At 32.7% G+C, this 24,477-nt stretch overlaps 1 protein-coding gene across 2 annotated transcripts in view; it reads right to left on the minus strand.

The window, feature by feature from the left end:
• The window catches only part of ZDHHC21 (zinc finger DHHC-type palmitoyltransferase 21), a 60,755-nt gene that overhangs the window by 25,077 nt on the left and 11,201 nt on the right, over positions 1–24,477 (minus strand). For both annotated transcript variants that reach the window (XR_011075154.1, XM_068552791.1), the window contains exons 3-6: positions 22,493–22,691; positions 21,119–21,217; positions 16,061–16,172; positions 12,841–12,979 (exon numbers count right to left, since the gene is read on the minus strand). Coding sequence is in view for 1 of the 2 variants with exons in the window: in XM_068552791.1 (XP_068408892.1) it covers positions 12,841–12,979; positions 16,061–16,172; positions 21,119–21,217; positions 22,493–22,646 (504 nt within the window). In the remaining variant the exon portion in view is untranslated. The remainder of the gene's footprint in view (positions 1–12,840; positions 12,980–16,060; positions 16,173–21,118; positions 21,218–22,492; positions 22,692–24,477) is intronic.

Raw genomic sequence — 24,477 nt, forward strand, 5'->3', positions numbered from 1 at the left:
TAAAAGCACAGGGATATATGACATATAGAATTGACAGTTGTTAGAATAATAGGGTAGTCTTATAACTTTTTTTTTTTTTACAAACGTAAACTAATTATATATCTGACATCATACCTTCCAAGCAAAAAAACAAAAAAAAGAAAAGAAAAGAAAAAGAAAAAGGAAAGAAAAATTTACCCAGAGATGCTACTACCTCCACTAACATTTCAGGATACAGAGGCAAAAACACCAAATTACCCTTATACTTGCTCATGAAATAATTTTCATTTCATATTTATCTTAATTCCACACTATTCTTGGCTATTCTTGCCAAAAATAAACTAAATACATATTTCAGCAATTTTATTCATTCTAAAGTGCCCACAATAAATGACCCTATATAAATATTGAGTAAAGCCTAAATCATTTTTTTAAAATAGCAATAAATAACAGAAGTGCTCAGGATACTTTGAGATTGATTATATAAAAAGATTAAACTAAACTGTAAAGAGCTTTACTAATATTCAGAGCTACCTGTAACCAAGTCCTCTGGCTACTTCTATTCTTTGTTAGCCAAAAAGCTATGCAAATAACTCTGTGGCATAGTTCTATCCGACATCAAATCCCTAGCAACACTATTAGATAGGAGCTAATCGGAATAATAATAATGTATCTTCCTAGCTGAAGCTGTTGGCTGGACTGCTAAACATTATTTATTTTCCTCTTCTGAATATTGGCAGCATGTCCTTTATTCAAATTCTCACCCTTCCTTCCCCACTTCTATCACTCTCCCCATAACCTTAAATGCAGTTACTATATTAGTTTTTGCCCTTCACATAAAAATAGATACAATAGTATCAGCTGGAAATTATCTGAACCTACTTCATCTAAAAACAATTTAAAACATATAACTTTAGAACTATGCCACAAATGATTAGTTGCATAAGCTCTACACTAATAGCTACCAATTATTTAAGAAAGAAAACAACTTGTTTTCTCACATAGAAAGAAAGTAGAGATAGTATTGCCTACAATATGTGATTATCAGCGGGTACATAATTTAAAAAATATTTTTAACCTACTATAATGCCTTTATAAGATGTATTTTGACAGTCTTTAGATTAGATTAGATTAACTACTAAAAATGTAATGCCTCAATGAAAAATGAAAACAGGAAAGTATGAATTTACCCATCAGGAGATTCAATAAGCTTTCCCTGAAGAAGAAATTTTGTGATGCTTGAGTATTTTTTAAACTGCTAAAAAATATCCGCAGGGAAAAGTGTAAAAAAGTGAAATAGCAGCTTCATACTATAGAAAGAACATTGACTTAGGAACAGACAGAAATGGGCCCAAATCACACCTCTGCCAAGTGGGATAATTCTCTGCTTAAACAAGTTACTGGACCTCTCTGAATCTCAGTACCTTCTCTGTACAATGGGAACCATACTACTTATCCTCTCAAGGATATTTTAAATAAGTTGACATTTTCCACTAATCCAATTCTTACAAATGGAGAATAATATAAAAATCCTGAAACATATGACTAATGAAATATTCATGGATCAATAAATAATAATCTTTAGAAAGTATACTCCCTAATTATAATGATACCTTCCTTCATAGTTAATCATTGGGCTGGCCAAAAAGTTCTTTCGGGTTTTTTCCGTAAGATGTTACAGAAAAACCGGAGCGAACTTTTGGCCAACCCAATAAAATGCTATAATTTTCTAATAATGGTTTTGGTAAACAACTAGCATACAATAAGACGAAGTACATTTTTGTAATTTAATAATATGCCAAATGGCCAGGCATTTGCTTATAAACATTTAAAATAACTATGTGAAAAATAGTCAAATATAGACTTTGGCCAAAGAAAATTTATTTTATTTAATATCTATCCATTTTACTCATTTAAAATGCCACATCACTCCCCACTCTACAGGTTTTGAAATCTTTAAAATGATTTTCATGCCAATAACTACTTAAAGGAAGACATTAGTTTCAAGAGGATTTTAAGTAAAAGTTAACATTATAGCAGCATGATAAATACAAATGACGGTCAAACTAATTTGACATCTAACATTTGAAAAACTTCTCCAAATATCTCCAAGCTTATGATCTTTATTAATTTTGGATTCTGTGATTTTAACTAAAAATGCTTTATTTATCCCCATTTATTTGGAAAGACACCTATTACTTACATTTCTGCAATTTTCTAAATATGAATTTTTGTCTTCATATTAACTGAGAATTTAGAGATTTTTTTTAGCTGCTATTTACAAAGAAGATGGTAATACTAATTCTTCTTAGGTTTGTAGGCCTTCTTTATAAGACAGGATATAAATCAATACTCACAGCATAAAAATAAACCCTTTTTTTGGGGCACTGATTCATGATGAATAAATTCCTTATCTTCCTTACCTCTTATTAACTCCTTCTCTAACTAAAGGATATATTAAAGTATTTCCTCAAAACTTCACATAGTAAAAACACATAAATCCTTGAAAGTCCATGATAAGTGGATATTTTAAAAGTAATGATTAAGAAGAAATCTAAAAAGCACTAAGTTACTCTAAAAAACAAAAGGGTTATTGCAAAGCAATTAAAACAATCCAGCAGAGAAAGCACTCCCCTGAAAAGAGAAAGCCAAGAGAACAGAGAAATGGAAGAAAATCAGGTCCCAAACCCTTTATTTTCCAGAGTTTGTGAACAGCCTGCTTTCTCTCAACTCTTTCTTTCCCATGTGCTTAATCATTAATGTACCAGTTTTCTACTAAATACAGGTTAAGTGACATCACCACAAAGTTTAAAAGTCAGTCCAATGAATAAACACTTTCATGTTAAAAAAGAAAAGAAAAGAAAAGAAACAAAAACCTAAGTAAGAGTTTTTAACACTTTCTTTTCCCACCCAGAGATAAGCACTCAGTTTTAGAACTTAACGAAAGATACTATGCTGCCATCTATCTACCTGAAAGGATATAAAGAAAAATGCAGACTAAAGCTTTCACTTCCTCTGGCTGACAGAATATAGGGTCAAAGTCCATGGCATACTTTCATTGTACTTTTTATCCATAAGAAAGAAGCACAGTAATCAATAACACAATCTCCAAAGATAATTAGGGATGTCTGGGGATCTTTATACCATATCCCATATAATGGAAAGAATAACAAAGTTTATGAAGAACTTTACACACAAAATGAAGACCTGGATATACTTTGTTTGTTTTAGAGAAAACTGAAAGAGAGACAGGCAAGGACTTAGAAAAAAACTGATGGGGCAGGAACGTTTGAAGAATATTCCACTACAAAACATTATTTTTTTTTAAATGCCAATAGTGACTTTTGTACTGAAATTACTGGCAATTTTCTACCTTTATAAAAAAATGTAATAAATGTCATCACCAAAAAAACCCCAAAAAAACAAACAAACAAACAAAACCTGTTATAAGTAAGGGCAATTTTCTATTATTTAGCTTTAAAAATATTTGCTATAGAGTTTTTTAGTATCTTAGAAAAAATGTGACCTTAAAACCAATTTCCAATTAACTGCCTCAAGCTTTTTGTTATTCTTTTGTCCAGCAATGACTTCCTTCATCTCCCCATCTGCTTAATACTATCAAGTCCATCACCAGTCTCATTTTCTACAGCACAATAGTTCTCAAACCTTATGGCTATAGTCGTATGGTTCTGCACAACTCCACAGGATATTGTTTACATAGATTATGACATGAGTGTGGTCTCCTGGAGTTGTGTAGTTAGGAAGCAATGATTAAAATCACTTGGGAAGAAATTTTTAAACAAAATGTTACTGCCAATGATACCTATGCAGGAAGAAATTATATGAGACTAACCCTACCAATAAGAACATTACTAAAAGCCAGATAAAATCCAATTAATTGGTAAATAAACAGCTGACTGAAGACACTGCAAAGTAGCCAAACTAGCCAGGACTTAAAGGACAAAGATCCCAGAAAGAGTAGAAATGCACTAAGGTGAGTCCTACATTCCTCAGTGCTTTTTACTTAAAGGTACTTGCCAACTCATCAACATTACATATGAAAGGTCAAGTAGAAGTGGAGGCTCAGAGTTTTCTGCAATCCCACAGAACTGGGGAAACAACAAGGAGAAGGCACAATCCACTGTTAACACTGAAGTTTACAGCTGAGAAACTCCTGAAGGGCTATGACATAAGAGAAAGGGCAAACTGAAACTAGTTCTTTATGAAGACAAAGCCCCAAATCATAAATCCTTACAAAGTCTCAATAAACACAGTAAATGTCATCTTCAAAAGAACTGCTGTATTAAGACCAATATTCTGTTACTAGCCTTAGAAATATTTATTATACAAATCCTTGACTGGATCAAGATGAGTCTTCTCTTATTGACAGTCCACAAAAGAAGAAAATCATATCTTGAAAAAGAAAGTATCAACCAGCTCTTTACAATTTGTCATATAAAATGCCCAGTATCTAACAAAATTTATTAGATATATCAGAAGAAAGGACAAACTATCTGGAAACTACAAGAGAGAAGAAAAAAAAGTCAACGGAAACAGACCCACAAGTAGATCTCAACACTGAAGTTATCAGACACAAACATTAAAATAACTTTCATTAAAATGTTCAAAACTTTAGATGACAAATGAAGAATTTCACCAGAGACGTGATCTATGAAAAAAATATCAAATGGAAATTATAACTGTGAAAAATATAATAATTGAATTAATAAACTCAACAGAAGGGTTTGACAGTAGATTAAACAGAGCTGAGCAGTAAACCAGAAGAGGGGTCAGTAGGAAATACCCAGTCTGAAGCACAGAGGGAAAAAAGGAAAAATGCAGGAAAGACTGCAAAAGTTATGCAGTGCAGTGAGATCTCATGTGCATATAATCAGAATCCCAGAAATGCAGGAGATAAAGTTGGGCAGAAGTAGCAGCTGAAGTGACACAGGCCAAGAAATGTCCATAACTTAAAAATGTCATCAAGCCACAGATTTAAGAAGTTATATAAACTCTCAAACAGGAAGAATGCAAAGAAAACAACAATGAAGCACATCATAGAATAACTGCTAAATACAAAAACAAAATGAAATCACAGGAGTTCTGGCCCAAGATGGCAACAGAGAAGGCTCCTGAACTCAACTCTTCCAACAGACACAATGAATCTACTACTAAGCGTGAAGCAATTACCTTTGAATGAAATCCAGAAACTAGCTGAGTGAATCTTATATTGATAGATCAGGCACAGCACTAAAGAAAATCACCAAAAAACAAAGGAAGAAAGCAAGAGAAAAAGAAAGGAACAAAGGAATTACAGAACAGCCAGAAAACAATTTTTAAAATGGCAAAAGTAAGTCCATACCTATCAATAATTACTTTAAATATAAAAGGACTAAATTCTACAATCAAAAGACAAAGAATGGCTGAATGGGTAAAAAAAAACAAGATCCAATTATCTAGGGCCTATAAGAGATTCACTTCAGCTTTAGGGACACACAGACTGAAAGTGAAGTGATGGAAAAAGATATTCCACGCAAATGAAAACCAGAAGAAAGCAGAGGTAGCTATATTTATTTATATTTATATCAGACGAAATAGGCTTTAAGCCAAAGACTATAAGAAGAGACAAAGAAGGTCAATATAAAACAATATTGATAGTCACTCCAACAAGAGGATATAACATTTGTAAATATGATGCATGCAACAGAGGAGCACCTAAATACATAAGGCAAATATTAACAGACCTGAGGGAGAACTAGACAGCATTATAATAATAGTAGGGGACTTTAGTACCTCAGTTTCAACAATGGATAGATCATCTAGACAGAAAATCAATATGGAAACATCAGACTTAAACTACATGTTAGACCAGATGGACTTAACAGACATTTAAAGAACATTCCATCCAACAACAGTAGAATACACATTCTTCTCAAGTGCACAGGAAACAGTCTCCAGGGTAAATCATATATTAGGTGGCAAAACAAACCTTAATTTTAAGAAGACTGAAATCATATCAAACATCTTTTCCAACCCCAATGGTATGAAACTGGAAATCAATTATAAGAAGAAAACTAAAAAATTCAAAAATATGTTGAGATTAAACAGCATACTACTGAACAACCAATGGGCCAAAGAAGAAATCAAAACAGATACTAAAAAATATCGAGGCAAATTAAAATGGAAATACAACACACCAAAATTTACGAGATGCAGCAGAGACAGTTCTGAGGGAAGTTCATAGCTATAAATGCCTACATTAAGAAAAAAGAAAGATCTCAAACTAACTTTATATCTCAAGGGTCTAGAAAAGGAGGAACAAAATAAGCCAAAAGTAGAAAGAAGGAAAAAACAAAGATTAGAGTAGAAGTAAGTGAAATAGAGACTAAAAAGACAATAGAAAAGATCAAGGAAACTAAAACCTGGTTTTTTGAAATGATAAACGAAATACACGAACCTTTAGCTATGCTCACTAAAAAAAAAAAAAAAAGAGAACTCAAATAAATAAAATCAGAAATGAAAGAGGAGACATTGCAACTGATACCACACAAATACAAAGGATCATAAGAGACTACTATGAAAAATTATATACCAACAAATTGGACAACCTAGAAGAAATTGATAAATTCCTAGAAACAAACAACCTACCGACAATGAATCATGAAGAAACAGAATATCTGAACAGACCAATTACTAGTAAGAAGACTGAATCAGTAATCAAAACCCCCAACAGTGAAAAGTCCAGGACCAAATGGCTTCATGGATGAATTCAACCAAACATTTAAAGAATTAACACTAATCCTTCTCAAACTTTTCAAAAAAAATTGAAGAGGAAGGAACACTTCCAAAATACTGTACAAGGCCAGAATTAACCTGATACAAAAACCAGACAACAACACTAAAAGAAAAGAAAACCATATCTCTGATGAACAAAGATGTGAAAATCCTCAACAAAACATTAGCAAACCAAATTCAACAATACATTAAAAGGATCATACACCATGATCAAGTGGGATTTAATTCCAGGGATGCAAAGATACTTCAAAATCTGCAAATCAATCAGTGTGATACACCACATTAACAAACTGAACGATAAATATCATATGATCATCTCAAAAGACATAGAAAAGCCCTTGACAAAATTCAACATCCATTCACGATAAAAACTCTCAACAAACTGGGTGTAGGAGGAAACGTACTTCAACATAATAAAGGCCATATATGACAAACCCACAGAAACATCAGACTCAGTGAAAAGCTGACAGCTTTTCCTCTAAGATCAGGAATGAGACAAAGATGCCCACTCTTATAACCAATATTCAACACTGGATATCAGAACAATTAGGCAAGCAAAAGAAATAAAAGACATCCAATTAGAAAGGAAGAAGTAAAACTGACATTATTTGCAGATAACATGGTGTTACATATAGAAAACCTAAAGACTCGACCAAAAAACTGTTAGAACTAATAAACAAATTCATAAAGTTGCAGGATACAAAATTAATATACAAATATCAGTTGCATTTCCATACACTATCAGAAAGTTATTAAGAAAACAATCCCATTTACAATTGTATCAAAAAGAATAAAATACCTAGGAATAAATTTAACCAACAAGGTGAAAGATCTGTACAGTGAAGACACTGATGAAAGAAACTGAAGACAACACCAATAAACGGAAAGCTCTGCCACACTCATAGATTGGAAAAATTAAATATTCTTAAAATAGACATACTACCCAAGCAATCTACAGATTCAATGCAATCCCTATCACAATTTGACTGCATTTTTTTCACAAAAATAGAACAAACAATCCTAAAATTTGTATGGACCCACAGAAGATCTCAAATAACCAAAACAATCTTACGAAAGAAGAACCAAGCTGGAGGCATCTCATGTCTTGATTTCAAAATATATTGCAAAGCTATAGTAATCAAAATAGTATGATACTGACATAAAAAGGCACTTAGATCAATGGAACAGAATAGACAGCCCAGAAAAAAAACCCACTCTTATATGGTCAATTAGTTTATGACAAAGGAGCCAAGAAGAGTCAATGGGGAAAAGACAGTCCCTTCAATAAATGGTCCTGGGAAAACTGGACAGTCGCATGCAAAAGAATGAAACTGGACCCCTATCTTACACCATACACAAAAATCAACTCAAAATGAATCAAAGGTTTGAACATAAAACCTAAACCCATAAAACTTGTGGAAGAAAGCATATTGGGTAAGCTCCTTGACGTTGGTCTTGGCAATGATTTTTTGGATTTGACACCAAAAGCAAAATCACCAAAGCAAAATAAACAAGTGGGACTATATCAAACTAAAAACTTTCGCAAAGCATAGGAAACCACCAACAAAATGAAAAGGCAACCTATGTAATGGGAAAAAGTATTTGCAAATCATATCCCTGATACAGGGTTAATATCCAAAATATATAAAGAACCCATACAACTCAACAGCAAAAAAAAAAAAAAAAAAAAAATTGATTAAAAAATGGGCAGAGGACCTCAACAGACATTTTTCCAAAGAAGATATATTGATGGCCAATGGGTATGTGAAAAGGTACTCAACATCACTAATCATCAGGGAAATGCAAATCAAGACCACAATGAGATATCACCTCACACCTGTTAGATTAGAATGGCTATCATCAGAAAGATAAAAGGGAAGTGTTGGCAAGGATGTGGAGAAAAAGAAATCCTTTTGCACTGTTGGTGGGAATATAAATTGGTGCAGCCACTATGGAAAGCAGTATGGAGACCCCTCAAAAAATTAAAAAAAGAACTACCATATGATCCAGCAATTTTACTTCTAGGTATATATCCGAAGGAAATGAAAACAGGATATCAAAGAGATATCAGCACTCCCATGTTCACTGCAGCATTATTCACAATAGCCAAGATATGGAAGCAACTTAAGTGTGCATCAATAGATGAATGGATAAAAAAGATGTTGTATATATACACAGTGGAATATTATTCAGCCATGAGAAAGGAGGAAATCCTGCTATCTGTGATAACATGGATGAACCTTGATGGCCTTATACTAAGTGAAAAAAGCCAAATGGTATCACTTATCTGTGGAATTAAGAAAAAGAAAGTTCAACTCATAGAAACTGAGAGTAGACAAGTAGTTGCCAGGGGCTGGGGTTGTGGGAAATAGGGAGAGGTTGGTAAAAGGGTGCAAATTTTAGCTATAAGATGAATAAGGTAAAGATCTAATGTAAAATATGGTGACCACTGTTTCTTCACCATACTGTACAACTGAAATTCGCTAAGAGAGAAGAACTTAAATGTTCTCATAAAAAAAAAAAGATTAATATGTGAAGCGTTGGATGTGTTACTTAACTAGATGGGGAAATCCTTTCAGAGTGTATACATATATCAAATTATCATAATGCACAATTTAAGTATCTTATAAATTTATATGTTAATTATATAATTATGCCTCAACAAAGCTGAAATAACATAAATAACTAAATCATAAAAGCAGTCAGAGAAAAGATACATTACTTCAATGGAGGAACAATAAAACTAACAACTGACTTTACAACAGAAATGATGGAAACCAGGAGACAAGGAAATAATATCTTTTAAAACCTGAAAATAACTCCAAACGTATAATTCTATGCCAAGCAAATAAATCCTTCAAAAATTAAAGAGAAATAAATACATTTTCAGGTGAACTAAAACTGGGAGAATCTGTTCCAATACACTTCCACCAAAAGGCAGAAAAAAAATACTCCCAGAAAGAAACTTAGAAACTTATGAAGACATGAAGGACTAGAAAAAGCATCAATATGTGGGTAACTCTAAACAAACAGTGACTTCATATAACATATGTATTATAACACATAATATATAAATGACAATAATTACTTCTTGCTGTCATGAGTTTTAGTTCAACATCTATTTTACGCGCCCAGAACACCAAAAATGATGATAGGAGGGGTTCTAAGGCCACTACATTTATTATCACAGCAATGTTTAAAGTACCAACTTATATTAAACTTCAGAAACCCAAGGAAGAATGTTTTGATCTCTGGGAAAACCACTTTAAAAAGAGTAAAAGGAGAAACACCATCAGAAGGGATAAACTGGAAATCTTTTTTAATTGAAAATTTCCAAGCAGGTAAGAAAAGGAGAAAAATGGCAACAAAGAACAGATGGGTCAAGTAGAAAATACATAGTAAGATGATAGGATTAATATCAGTCACAGTAAATAAAAATGGACTTTTCCAATGAGAAGACAAAGATTATCAAACTAAACTTAAAAAAGAAGAAATATTTGGTGTCTACAAGGCACACTGACAAGACATAACTGATAAAGGTTGAAAGTAAAAAGATAGAAAAAGATATACCATGAAAATACTAACCAAAACAAAGCTGATATAGCTAAATTAATAACAAAGAAAAACACTGTAAGGCAAGAATAATTACTACAGATAAAAAGGTATAATTTATAATGATACAAGAATTAATCTGGACTTCCCTGGTGGCACAATGTTAAGAATCCAACTGCCAATACAGGGGACAAGGGTTTGAGCCCTGGTTCGGGAAGATCCCACATGCCACAGAGCAACTGAGCCTGTGTGCCACAACTACTGAAGCCTGCGTGCCTAGAGCCTGTGCTCCGCAACAAGAGAAGCCACCACAATGAGAAGCCCGCGCACCATAACAAAGAGTAGCCCCTGCTCGCCGCAACTAGAGAAAGCCCGCGCGCACCAACGAAGACCCAACGCAGCCAAAAATAAATAAATTAATTAATTAAAAAAATAAAGGAGCCAGATACTTAATATTTTAGGCTTTCAGGCCATATGCCTCTCTCACAACTATTCAACTCTGCTGTTGTAGCACAAAAGCAATCATAAACATATGTAAATAGATGTGAACAGCTGTGTTTCAAGTAAAACTTTATTAACAAAAACAGGTAGAGGTTCAAACTTATCCCAACGCCCATAGTTTGCCAATCCCTTCACTATACTACAATGCATTCCCTCCTAGAGAAGCTCTAGTAGCTTTTCATTAATACCACTAAATTTTACCTCTCTCTCAGTTTTTAAAACATTCTGACCTTAATCTTACTGGTAAATTTTTATTTTAATGCTTTTCTTATTAGGCTCAATCTACTTGAAAGAGGTTACTCTTGGGAGAATATGTATAACCTTTTACATATTTTAACCAATTATATCAGAAATTAATCTATAATTGAGATTCAAACCCAAGAAGTTTGGCTTTAAAGTCACACTCATGACTAGGTCACCTCACACAGTTGTTGTGGGAATTAAAAGAAATAACACGTGCAGAAAAAGTACCTTGTTGACCCTAAATGACTCTTTAAATATTAGCTGCTATTGCATTAGAGCTTTTGATCTGGATGTTTTGGGTGACCATTCTTTTGTACCTGGTCTTATTAGAAAGTAAAATTAAAATATGAGAAAGCATAAAAAAAGAAATTAATCTATAAATAAAATGTTTCTAAAACCATAGTACTAGCATGCACTAAAGTCTCAGTGTGATGATGTCAAACACCTGTATTTACAGTTCTCCCTTTGAACTTTTTTCAGTTATTAGTATTTAATTTTAATTGCTCACTCTGTATTTAATAAGGAGAATTATAACAAGGCCCCACTAATATATGCAACTAAGCAACAACAGTAAATATTTTCTTTTAATTAAACAAAATGATCATGTGTATAAAAAAGATCTAAATACGCAGAACTTAAAGACCTTCTCTCAGTTGCTCTCTTATTACAAAATGTAATTGTATGTACCACCACCGAACTTGTTATTTTTAATAAAAAAGATTTAAACAGTATAAAATGATATAAATAGGAAAGAAAACACCCTTCTCCATCAGGGAATCTATTCCTTCTTCCCTCTCTCTTCCCTACCGGTTTCCTCACACACACCCTCGCTCATACTCTCTCTGTCTCTCTCTCTCTCTCTCCCACACACAACACACACACACACACACACACACACACACACACACACACAGAGGGCATTTTAAAAACACAATCTAAGTCCAAATGACACATAGGATCAGGCTCAAATACCAGTTCTACACACAAAGCACATAAGATATGATTCAGAAAACACAAAATCAGGTTCAAATCCCAGCTCTACAACTAAAACCAGTTTAATAATCACTTCCCAGCTTTGCATCTTCAGTAACTATTTATTTAACCTCTATTAGTCTGTTTCCATCTATAAAATGGGGGAAAAATCATACCCACCTCATGTGGCTGTAGTGAGCACTAACGTGAGAATTAAAATCACATGCCCATAGCATAGTGTTGATATACAGTCAAGCCTTAACACTCCTAGGTGATGCTATTACCACCGCCACCACTAACACCATCATTCTGGGCAAATCTTGTGAACATCTATTGTAGTTCCTCTACAAAATGGGAAAAGCAATGCCTCAAACGGTGCATGTAATAACTTTTTAAGGCATCCTGCAAGTTCGTCCTGTCCTTTCTCTCAAGAACTTAATGTTCCTTTGAGAACCTTTAAGAATTAAACAAGTCTATTTTTATTCCTGAGAAGAAACAAGAAGCTAACATTTTTCACTTTGTTTTTCATTACTGTAGATATTTTTAAACCAATAGATTATTAAGAGATCTAATATGTCACTTTTTAAAGAACACTAATAAATAATCATAAATAGATGTGGTTAAAAGGCAATGTCAGAACAGGGTCCACCTTCTCAATTCCAATATATTTAAAAATGCACCAATCTGAGGGTTTATGTTTGTTGTTTTTGTTTTCAATTTTCTGCACTTAAAAGCACCACATGTTAATAACTGTATAATATAGTTGCTCTAACATTAGTTGATATAAACATTTCTTACCAAGTTACGCTTTTTTAGTGGAAGAAAGTAATAATAGTGGAAGAAAGAAAACATCAGTGCGTAGCAAGTAAGAAGTTCAGTGTAGAAACACAACTGCAGAAAAAGCCAATGATTATCTTCACCAACACAATTGTTAATCCTGAAGAAAAAAAGGAAAAAGAAAAAATATTTCAAACTTTAAATGTTAATTTTAGGATGGTAAAACTAGAGGTAAACGCAAACACACACAAACTTCACATAAAGCACAAACTTCATATGTGCTTTACTTCACGGAGATAAGCTAAAGTCACTCAAACCTAAAAGCAAAGAGTACATAAGATATGACACAAATATGCCACTTCACATTTGTAAAGCACATTCTACTTTTTAAAGAAGTCCTGTGTCTGATTCCCCTTCAACTCAACAACAACCCAGTGAGGCAGGGAAGAACAGATGGCAGCCTCCTTGCTTCATTGATACAAAAAAGGAACAAAGGAGTTAGGACAATTGCCAGAGAATGTACAGTTAGGAGAGACAGTGGTCAAGAGAACAAGAACCTTCTTCTGTATACTGCTCTTCCACTGCAGCATTCTAGCTGTGCAGACCAATTTGAATGATGTGAAGTAAAATAACTTAAACCTGCCACTCTGATATACTGCTAAGCATTCACGATTTTTCTTACTTTTAAAATCTAACCTTGGTTCCTGAAAATAAACACATATTCAAAAGTATTTATAAATTCTTAGAGCTACATTTCCACCAATACAACAGTGAACCACAACAAGGAAAAAGGATTAATGTTATAATCCCAAAATATTCAAGATTAATGCAAGCTGACTATTTTATTGTTCCAAGGTTATTTATTGTACCTAAATTTTCAAAATATTTTACAATTCCAGCAGAAAACCCTAGTTCAAAACTACAAATTACCTTTCACAAATGTTTTCATTTCAATATAGCATTACACTGCCACTGTTTGAAAAAATAAATAAATAGGGTCAAATTCCTAACTTAAATTGTTGTTTTAAAGGTGTGCTGTCTAACTATTTGTTAAAATCAGATCTATAACTGAACAGAAAACCTGGAAGAGGCATTTCTTAGGCTAAAGAGTGCATGCTTCGTAAACAAGAAAACTTCCTGTGTTTTGTCATCTGCAAGCAGGGCTACCAGAGAAGGGCGCTTCTGTATGCACTCAAAAATACTCTTCAGTAGCTGTTGCTTGAAAGATGACTTATACTTGTCCCATCCTTTCTGTCCCCCCAAAATTTGAGAAATAACTGCTATGATCATGGCATTCTTCTTAAGCACAGAACTTTAAGAAACACTAAGATAATCTACATGTAAGAGTTCTTTTGGTAGCAAGTCCTTGGAAGGAGTGATTAGAACCAAAAATAGAGTAAACCTTGAGGTCATCAGAGAACTGACTTCCACATCTAAAGCTGTTAAGCAGTTAAGATAATGCAGTTTCTGAAAAAAATCAAAAATTCTCCTTGCTTCTAGTTTATACTGTACATTTCCCTCACTCTCTGAATATCTCAGCATTGCTCTATTAGGGAATTCAATCACATAAATCCCTAAATCTACTCAGGCCCCCTGGTCTACCCTCCCTTCCTATCCTCCAGCTCTTTGTACTTTCACTCTTCTTCCCACCAGTGTTCTGAGAAGGTGACTAAAACTATGGAGGTGCAAGGCCTAGGAACAGAGAGCTCACCCCAATCTTAGAATTTTGGCTAAACAGCACTTTATTTTGTCACAAAGTCAATCTTTATTCCTTGAAAATAAATAAATAAATAAAATCACTAATCTATATAGTACCAAAACAGTTCCTAGTTGATTATTTTTTAAGCTTAAGCTATTGCATTCACTTAAAAGGAGGTATCAATATCCAACCAACTATCCTGAACATTTATTATATTTTTAATCAGAAATACTACTCTAAAAAGTGTATAAAATTGAGTTTTTAAGTGTGATTATCCCTTACCTGAATACATGTTTTATATAGCTTTAAAAAATCTACTACTATTGCAACTGTAAACAGAAGACTGAGGTTTGTAAAATCACTTGAGAATTAATCTGTTTAAAGTCAAGGCACATTTTTTCAACACCAACTGTATGTTATATACTAAACTATCCTGTTGATGGAATTTTCAACTTTTTTACATAGTAACAAAGTGCTTTTACTTTTTCTTAATCTCAGGAAATTACCTTGTATTTAAACAATCAGTTTATAGTGAAAACCAAATTCTTACTAAAAGCTTGCTAATAATAACTTGTGTTATCAAAAGTAAGGGAAACTCTAAATTGATTAGCATTACTAGGCAAAGCTAAACTCTACCCTGAGTCAAACTTAGATAAATACAATTATAAATTTAAGAAGATTATGTAGCTAACTTTGCATATATGCATGTATGTGTGTACAAACATAAATATATATGTATATAGATATATTTATAAAGTGCTACACCATACCAGTTTAAATATTTATACAGAGATCCCATGCTAGGAAAGCAGAATTAAATACAATATCTTTTTCACAGATTTTTGTGACAGCTTTGAAATGAGATACAATGAAGAACTCTCACAGCATTTGTTTTCAAAAATTCTATTTCTCAACTGAACATTCTATTTCTCAACTGAACATTTTCTTTAAATATTACAAGAGAGCCCCCTATTGACCAAAAATGTTGGCAGTTCAGCAGAATCAGCCAACTACCACTTCTTACACATCCAGCCAGCATGTAATGTTAATACCTATTACCAATTCAAAACACTGAAAAAGGCTGCAAGTGGGTGAAATGAGGTATAAGGGTATCTGAAATGTGTTACTCTTTAATTAAACAAATTGGAAGGGAAATACAAACAATGAGATGTATATGGTTTATTACAGTTAGAAACAGTGACAGCTACTATACTTATATTTAAGTATTTTCTATGTCAGATACTACACTGAATGCTTTACATACATTGCCTCATTTAATAAAACCACCTTAGTTCTTTTGTATATTTGGGTGCATGTTAATTCTTAGTTTTCTGCTCCAATATCTCCTTGTGAGAAAATATAGGATCTCTGGAAAAAATGACTTTGGGAGTTGATAAAACCATATGGTCAAATAAAGGGATCTTCATTAAAAGGTTTTTTTAAACTGTATAACTCTAATATAACCTTTGTTTAAATCTGCTAAGTACTAAGATTTATTTTTTATTACCTTTTTTTCCAAAAAGTGAATTACTTATTTCTTACCATGGACAGTGATGATCCATTCTCCTAACACAGTGGCCGCAGCGGCTGCAGTGATGGGAACGCTTTGGTCTCATCAAATTACACTTGTTACACAATTCCCAGAACTCCCTTTCTAGAGAAGGAAATTAAAATCCATTTAATAAAGGCACATGAATAATGTTGAAATTTAGCAACAAGTGTTTAGCAGAGTTTATAGGAATTCTTCGATATATACGTCTAAGTCTCCAGTGTAAATGTTTGCCAAAAATGTTGCTGCTCTATTCTACGCATGTTTTATTTTGTACGTTTCTAATTTTAAACACTATAAAAATAAGGCACTATTAATAGTCAAACTAAGAGGTAGAAAACAACATATTTGAGTTTAAGCATATTGCTGTAAGTAAAATTTAATGACAAAACCCCGAAGTACAACCAAATTATTACATTAAAACAGAATTCTATTTAAACAAATTAATTTCTAGAAATTTATTATCTAAAGGCTCTAAAGAAGAAATAATGCTGAGTATTGGTTTCATAGATTAATAAGTCAAAATCAATCGTATGATATCGTAAGAAAAACAGAGATGGCATCCCCCCAAACTCCCCACACGAAACCATTTTTTAAAATATTAATGGATTCATTTGGGAATGTTTATGAGAGAGGGTTGGAAAAAGATTTCAGATGGGTTTAAGAGGTACTAGAATAGTTTCAGAAGTGAAGAAGATTACAAGAAGATTACTATTTAACGGAAATAACGGAGTTCTTTACAAAATTCTATCCTACCACCAAGTAGCAATTTCCTCTAGTCTGTTGTGAAAGAGCACACAATTAAGCTTTGTGCTAAAAACATGAAGTTTACAGGAATAAAGGGAAAAGTCATTTGTTTTCATTAAGAACTGCTCTAATTAGATCCATAAAAACTCTATGGGACAGTCATCTACCAAGATAAGACAATTGTTATATAGAAGATATCATTTTAATATTTCTTGAAATGGAATTTTACTTTTATAAAAATTCTTAAACTTTATATCACTTATGGAAAACTATATCCTAACCTCACTAAAAGTATGGGCATAGTAAAATTAACCTAACTCCAATACTCAGAGTGAGTATTAGTATATGCAAAGTGTGACCTAGCACACAGTAGGTAGTAACTAAATCCTTGCTAAAGCATGAAAAGTTTAAAAATTTTTTAAATGAAAGATTCTAAATATAAGTAATAGAATTGTGGGTAGTTTTCAATTTTCTAAAAAGATACCCTATTTTAATTCCATTATTTCTAGTTTAATGGCCAGAAGTAAAATCAATATACTGGAATTTTATAGTAAAGTGTTGGAAAAACATTCTGCTACAAATGCCTCTGAAGAAATCAATAAAGTATGAATAAAAGCTATATCAAATGAACTGTTCATTCCAATAATATGAAAGTTGAGGAATTATCTTTTACATTTAAAATATTTCACTTTAAAATAAAATTCTCTTCCATTTCTTACAATTCTTATTTTAATGAAAACATATTACATGAGAGAGCAACAATATTAAAGTTTAATTTAGGTACAATTAAACTATGATAATTTAACTGTTAGTGAAACAGAAATATTTCATACATAGCATAATACAAGGTCACAAGCATGTCACTTTTTTTCCCCCCCTAGATGTTAGTGGATGTTAGATGTACCCAAATATCCCAATGTTAAAACTTTGAATTCACATACTACAAGGAATATGGTCAGGAAGCAGACTCTCTTCGATGAGCCGATTTTCATTAAAAGACAACATGAAAACTTTATGTTCTTAAACCAGCCCCTTAAAAAATAAATATGGGGTATTCACTATTGGCAATTTCAGCACATAATACTGCAAAGAATAAATTATTTATTTCATACTTAAAATGTTGTATCCTCAGAAAAGAGCGTTTGGCTAGAGTCAGAGAAAGACTGTAATTCATTCTGTAGTGTAGACTATGGTTGGCAAACTACAGTCCACAGGGAAATCCAGGCCACCACCTGTTTTTGTGTGACCCATGAGGTAAGAATGTTTTTTACAAATTTAAATGACTGAAAATGATAATGATCATAACAATAATAATTTGTGGCATATAAAAATCTTGGAATTTAAATTTCAGTGTCTATAAATAAAGCTTTATTTGAACACAGCTATGCCCGTTCATTTACATATTTCTATGGCTGCTTTTGGGCTACAATGACAGAGCTGAGGACTTGTGACAGAGACCATATGGTCCATAAAGCTAAAAATATTTGCTATCTGGCCCTTAACAGTACTGAAGAACGTGATAACCTATGGTCTGGAACATAAATTTGTTCAAAGAAAGGGTTTGAGCCATTTAAGGCTCAATTTAAGATGTAAGAATCTAAAATGAAAAATACCAATGAAAATGCACATTTTCACACACAAGTACACACACACATTTATGTTTTTAGAAAAGAAAAAAAATCACTATTTTTAAAATCCAGAAATTAAAGTATCATCTATGTTTTTGCTTTGCAGAGCAAGAAAAAAAGCCATCCATCTTAACCTACCACGCTATGTATCTATAAACCATTTCTTAGTCTTCTCCCTTTTTTCTTCTTCAGGGTTTATTCATGTCCAAATAGGATCTTGGTGACTGATACATTCTGGTGTCTGATGATCACCTACAAGACTTTTGTACTACCCATCTAACAAAATAAAATAAAAGCCTATGGGAGACAGAATCCAACTGCTAATTTATGGTAGCTATAGAAGATAAAAAATTAACAGATACATTTTTTAAAGGAAAGAAAAATCAAAACATAAAACAAAAGAAGAAAGGTAAACTCTATAAATGACAGATGCTCTTTAATGTAAGGTAAACAGCATCTCATTGTTTAACAGGGAAACTTATTAATGCTGTAAATGCATGAATGACTATAAAGCAAGATTTGGTTTGGTTTATCCCTCAAAAAGGAAGGAATCACCTTCTATTTGAGTCTTTTAAAAGACTCACATATTAGGGGGCCTTTTCTCAATTACTATATCTCAAATCACAAAGTAATGTTTTGGGGAGAAAAATATAACTTGAAACTACAAAAATCAATACAAGGGTTGGGTTTTAACAGAGGTTTTCTGACAGAATCGGTTGCCACTGTAGCTCTGTAACAATACCAAGAGACTTTGGAAACATTAAAATGTGATAAATGAATGCATGTTTTTTTGGTTGGGCAAATGGGAACTCTTCACTGAAGAGAAACAGGCCAAATGTCAATGAGACCAGATATAATGCAGATATCCAAATAGGTGGCAAGACGCCATGGTGTCCTCCATCACTGGAGTCTATAAGCTAAAGGTAACACAGCAGTTTCAGGTGGATTCAATCTGACCCACAGGTATAATCTGTTTGGTATTTATTTTAAAACAATGCTTTAAAAATTTTGAATTAGTTGCCAATATTTTTTAAAATCATGAAATGTCTCATAAAAATTGAGATTCCATATTTTCTCTTCAAAAATTGCAATATCTAATAATACCAGGCCTGTATGACTATTTCACTGTAACCGAACAGTGCCACTCCCTTTAGATAAGATATGAGATTTTCAACGTAAAATAGTTCCTCCCTGGCCCCTTTCACTGATTTGCTGTATCTGACAGATGTAGGCATTTGAATGTTTGACCACAGCAAACTAAAGATTTCATCAGAAATGAGCCCTGAGTTAGGAAAAGCCTGCTTCTTTGATTTTCTGATAACATTGGGTTTTAGAGTTGAAGTAGAAAATACATGTATCAATATTTTAGAGAGCCTTTGGTTTAGGCTAGTAGAGAGGAGGGATTCTATACAAATTACAGAGTGCCATCCTCCCTGACCAAACACAGGTACACGCGCACGCACACACACACAATAACCACTAAATGACAGTGATACTGCTTCTATAAATTAATAAAAACTAAATATTCAAGATAATTTTCAGAAACTTCTACATAAACATCAGTGTCATATCATTCCCACTTAATCGTTAAACTTGCAAGACCAAGTAAGCCCCAAATGATGGATCTCAAAAAACAATCAGAAACTCAAGGGAGGCTATCTAAGTGACTTGCCAGTTAATCTAATTTTGGAAAGAATTAGTACATTGGTTCCCAAGCTTTGTGACACACTAGAATCACCTTGGATCTTTCAAAAATACGGATACCTGGCTCTCACCCCCAGATATTCTGATTTAATTAATATGGGATGTGATCTGGACATTGAGATTTTTTAAAGCTCCCCACGTGGTTCTAACGTACAGCAAGTTCGGAAACTACTATAAAAAATTTTCTGGTTCTATAATGTATAACAAAGACATATAAATTTCTTTCTAGAAGAAAGTACAGAGAGTTCTCAAAGCTTACATAGCAAATGATGGAAAAGTGAAACTTGGGAAAGAGGGTAAAGGAGGTTTACTATATCTGGCATGTAATAAAACAAGCAATACATTTGTAATTTTTTTGTGTTGCCTGAATGGTTGCTATGCAATAAAGTGACCAAAAATTACCTTCATTGACACTAGAATAAAAGGCTTTCAAAATTTTCACTGAATTGTTCGAACTTGAAGAAATACAGGCAATAGTATTATAATACTACAAATATTTAAGCAACATTATATCAATAATATCATGAGGTAAGTGGCACCATCAAAAAATTCCTTTACTAAATAAAAATATAATTTCTCAGTAATTATATATCATTCAACAAATATTTACCTAGCAACTATTACTAAGTGACAGAGACTATTTAGGCACTAAGGATACAGTACTGAACAAATGAAGAAAACAAAACAAAGAATCTACACCCTCACAGAGGTTATATAGATCTAGAGCGGGAGGAGGGAGAGACAAATAAATAAACAAGTAAACTGAAAAGGAGAGCCAGAGAGTGGGGGATATGAGGAGTCAGCTGAGATTTGTGGTTTTAAATTGGGAAGTCTGGAAAGGAAACAATTGAGGAAAGACTTGAAAGTGGCGTTACATGACATATATAATTAATATACTAACGGCAGTCAAATACATTAATAAAGATGATAATTCCGGCATTGTAAAACTGATAAATCTGAAGGGTACCATACCTCCATGTGGGATCTTTGGGTTCTCAGGGAGTCTTCCTGGATCAGTTATTGAGGCCCTCACTAAGGCAACCAGACAAAATATGGCAATGCCATAGAATACTTGGAAATAAACAAACAAATAAGTAAATAAATAAAATTAGTATTTACCCTTCAAAACATTTTTTCAACAAGCATATCTAAAGGATAAATGTATATTTTAATTAATACCATCAGGATAAATAATTTTCAAAAATAAGATGGAAAGATGATTAATTCATTTCATTCATCAAATAATACTGCCAAGAGGATTATCTAAAATGTACTAATTTTAAATAGTTATTTTGTATAATAATAACTGATAAACTTGTTATAAACCAGATTCTTTATTAACAGAAATTCCCTACTAATATTGGTATAAATGAATCCCTTTTAATTATTACATGTACTTTATTTGACAGAATCAAAGCAGCATTTTTAAACCTATTCTACAATTAAACTTTTTCATTAACTCTAAGTGGCTAGCTTCAAAATTACATTGGGTTAGTGTTCAATTGCTCTTTTCAATAGATCCTAAGATAGTTAATTTGAAAATAAAGAATGTAGAAATTTTTGTGTTTCAAAATGAATAACTAGAAAAAATAACAGTAAAGGAAAATATATTCATTCATTTATAATTCTACCTTTTAGATGAAAAAGAAATAGGCATTTTGTTGGGGGGATAAAGGCACTGCACCTGTAATAGGAAACTTAGTTCAAGTGCTAACTCCAGGACTGACTGCATGGTATTGGTCAGTTTTATCATTTGTAAAACAGATTATACTTCCCACAGCTCTTATGAGATCAAAAAGACATAATGTACATGAAAACTATAAATGCCATGTACATGTAAAACATATCACTTCAATCTTATTCTTTTAATCATAAGCAAACCATCACCATTAAACTATAGGAGAAAATAATTATCCAGAAGTTCAAAGTATTATCATAATCAAAATCATAATCAATAATTTTTATATCATGAAACTTTTTCTCAATAATTTGTATCATAATCATTCTTAAAACTCCTTCCACATTTGCAATAAGTATATAACAGAAACAATAAAAATACACACAGACCTATATAAATAGCACTATTGTGCCAGTCTTTTATTAAACAAAATGGTCTCTATATATTTTGTAGGGTTAGATATGAAGATATCACATTTATCTAACCCTGCAAAATATATAAAGGCCATTCTTTTTAAAAATGTCCATAATTTAGTAAATAACGTCATATTAATAGCACTGAATAATATTAAAAGTAAGGTTATTATAGTGGTATTATACTCCAAAAACATTCACAATGAGAAAAATCTTGAATTATCCAAAGAAATAAATAAAGATCTAGAAACTTACTTATTATTAATATGCCTGGAATATGTCCTTCTTCATAGTGAGGAAAGAGGACAATTTTGGGAATTAAAACAAAGTTGTATAACCAGACAAAGACAATCAAACCCATGCAGCACCAACCATGTGGGTCAACAACAAAGTGAATCCGGAGACCCATTTTGCAGTCCTATGACTGCCTGCCAACCCACAAGGAAAGATGAACCTAAGGAAAGGGAAAAAGAAAAAATTACTTATATAGGAAAAATTATTCGAATAAAACAAAACTACCTTTTTGGCAACTATGAAATGACACTTAAATTTTCTTTCTATGTATATTTTTGACAAAATAGGACACTTTGGAAAACAAAGGGAAGTTTCAGGCTATTAAAATTTCACCATAAGCTTCAAATAATTTAATTTCAATTTTCATATGAATTGCAATCATAGAGTATAAACTGGCATTACCTTCTGAAGTTAAACACAAGTCTGCCCTTAACTCAGCAATTCCATGTGTAAATTCAAGAGAAATGAGTGCACATATTCACCAAAAGATATGATCAAAACTACTAAAAAGTTTTGTACGTAAGACTAACTGATGGTAATACAAATCAAAAGAGTGCTCATCTTGTGGTGGGAGAGGTGTTTATTAATTGGGAAGGGAAATGGGGGAAATTCTGAGGAGCCAGAAATGTTCTATATGTTGACCTGTTGCCTTACAGATATACACATACGTAAAAACTCACTGAGTTATATACACTTAAGATTTGTTCAACTTAATTTAATTTTAAACCACAACAAAATGCTTAAAAATCATTTTGAAAAATTATAATAAAAAGTGAAAAGTAGTTACAAATTGCCAAAAATGCTTAAATTCATGGAATGAAGCCCAGCTAATATTACTATCAATTCGAGAAGACTCCTGCTTAAATGGGGCTTTTTTCAGTTCAGCGTTAACAAAATGCTAATAGGCCTCACAATGAGAGGCTTAAAGTTAAGATACTTCTACATATGGTATTAAAAAAGTGACCTAAAATATATCCTTACTTTAGTAGCTATAACTTATAAACTTTAAATAATAAATTACTATATGAGGTCTAGGGGGCAACTTTTTTACATAAAATACAATGAAATAATACAATAATACACTAGGACAATGTTTCTCAAACCTATAAGCAAACTGGAATCAGTTGAGGAGCTTTTTAAAAATACTTATTCCCAGGCCTCATTCCAGATGTACTGAATCATAATTCTTTACAGAGTAATGCTCAAAAACCTATAAAATGTTCTAAAATGCTCCCCAGGTGTCTCGATACAGCTGACTGGTATCCAGGAACCACGGATCCAGGAGCTTCACTAAGACTTCAATGTACAGCAATGAGCTGAACTCAGTTCAACAAATATTCATTGAGCCTCCACTATATACTAGTCACTTGCTAGACACTGTAGATACAATGATGAATAAGACATGGTCTTTGCTTAAAGGAACTAACAGTCTAACTGGGAAAAAGAGTCATAAAATGGGTTTAATATAATACATTCCAGGGATGTGGACAAGATCTTACTATAGGCACAGAAAGATGGGGACTGATTAAATCAGGGCAAGACCCCCTGCAGGGGAGTGAGCTGAGTTCAATCTTAAAAGAAGAGTAAAAGTTATCCAAGCAAAGAAAAGTGACAACAATACTGCAAACAGAAGGAAGAGCAGGAGGTAGACAAGAGTAAAAATTGTAGGAGGTATTACAAACTGCCGTGAGAAATCACAAACCTTTCAGTGGAGAGCAAGTGGTAAGAAATAAAGGGCTATATCATGATGGATATAAAGATGCCATTCTTAGGCACTGGAAAGCTACTAAAGCAGGCGGGTAACATAATGAGGTTTGTATTTTAAATAAAGGATTAAAGCTCTGGTGTGGAGGATGAAATTAAAGACAAAGATCATTTAGGCTAAGAGAAGGCAAAAGCCAAAATTAGTTTTGGAGAGATCGACTGAAGAAACAGAATCAAACCAG

Source organism: Eschrichtius robustus, chromosome 10 (genome assembly GCF_028021215.1).
Source record: "Eschrichtius robustus isolate mEscRob2 chromosome 10, mEscRob2.pri, whole genome shotgun sequence".
Classification (NCBI taxonomy): domain Eukaryota; kingdom Metazoa; phylum Chordata; class Mammalia; order Artiodactyla; family Eschrichtiidae; genus Eschrichtius; species Eschrichtius robustus.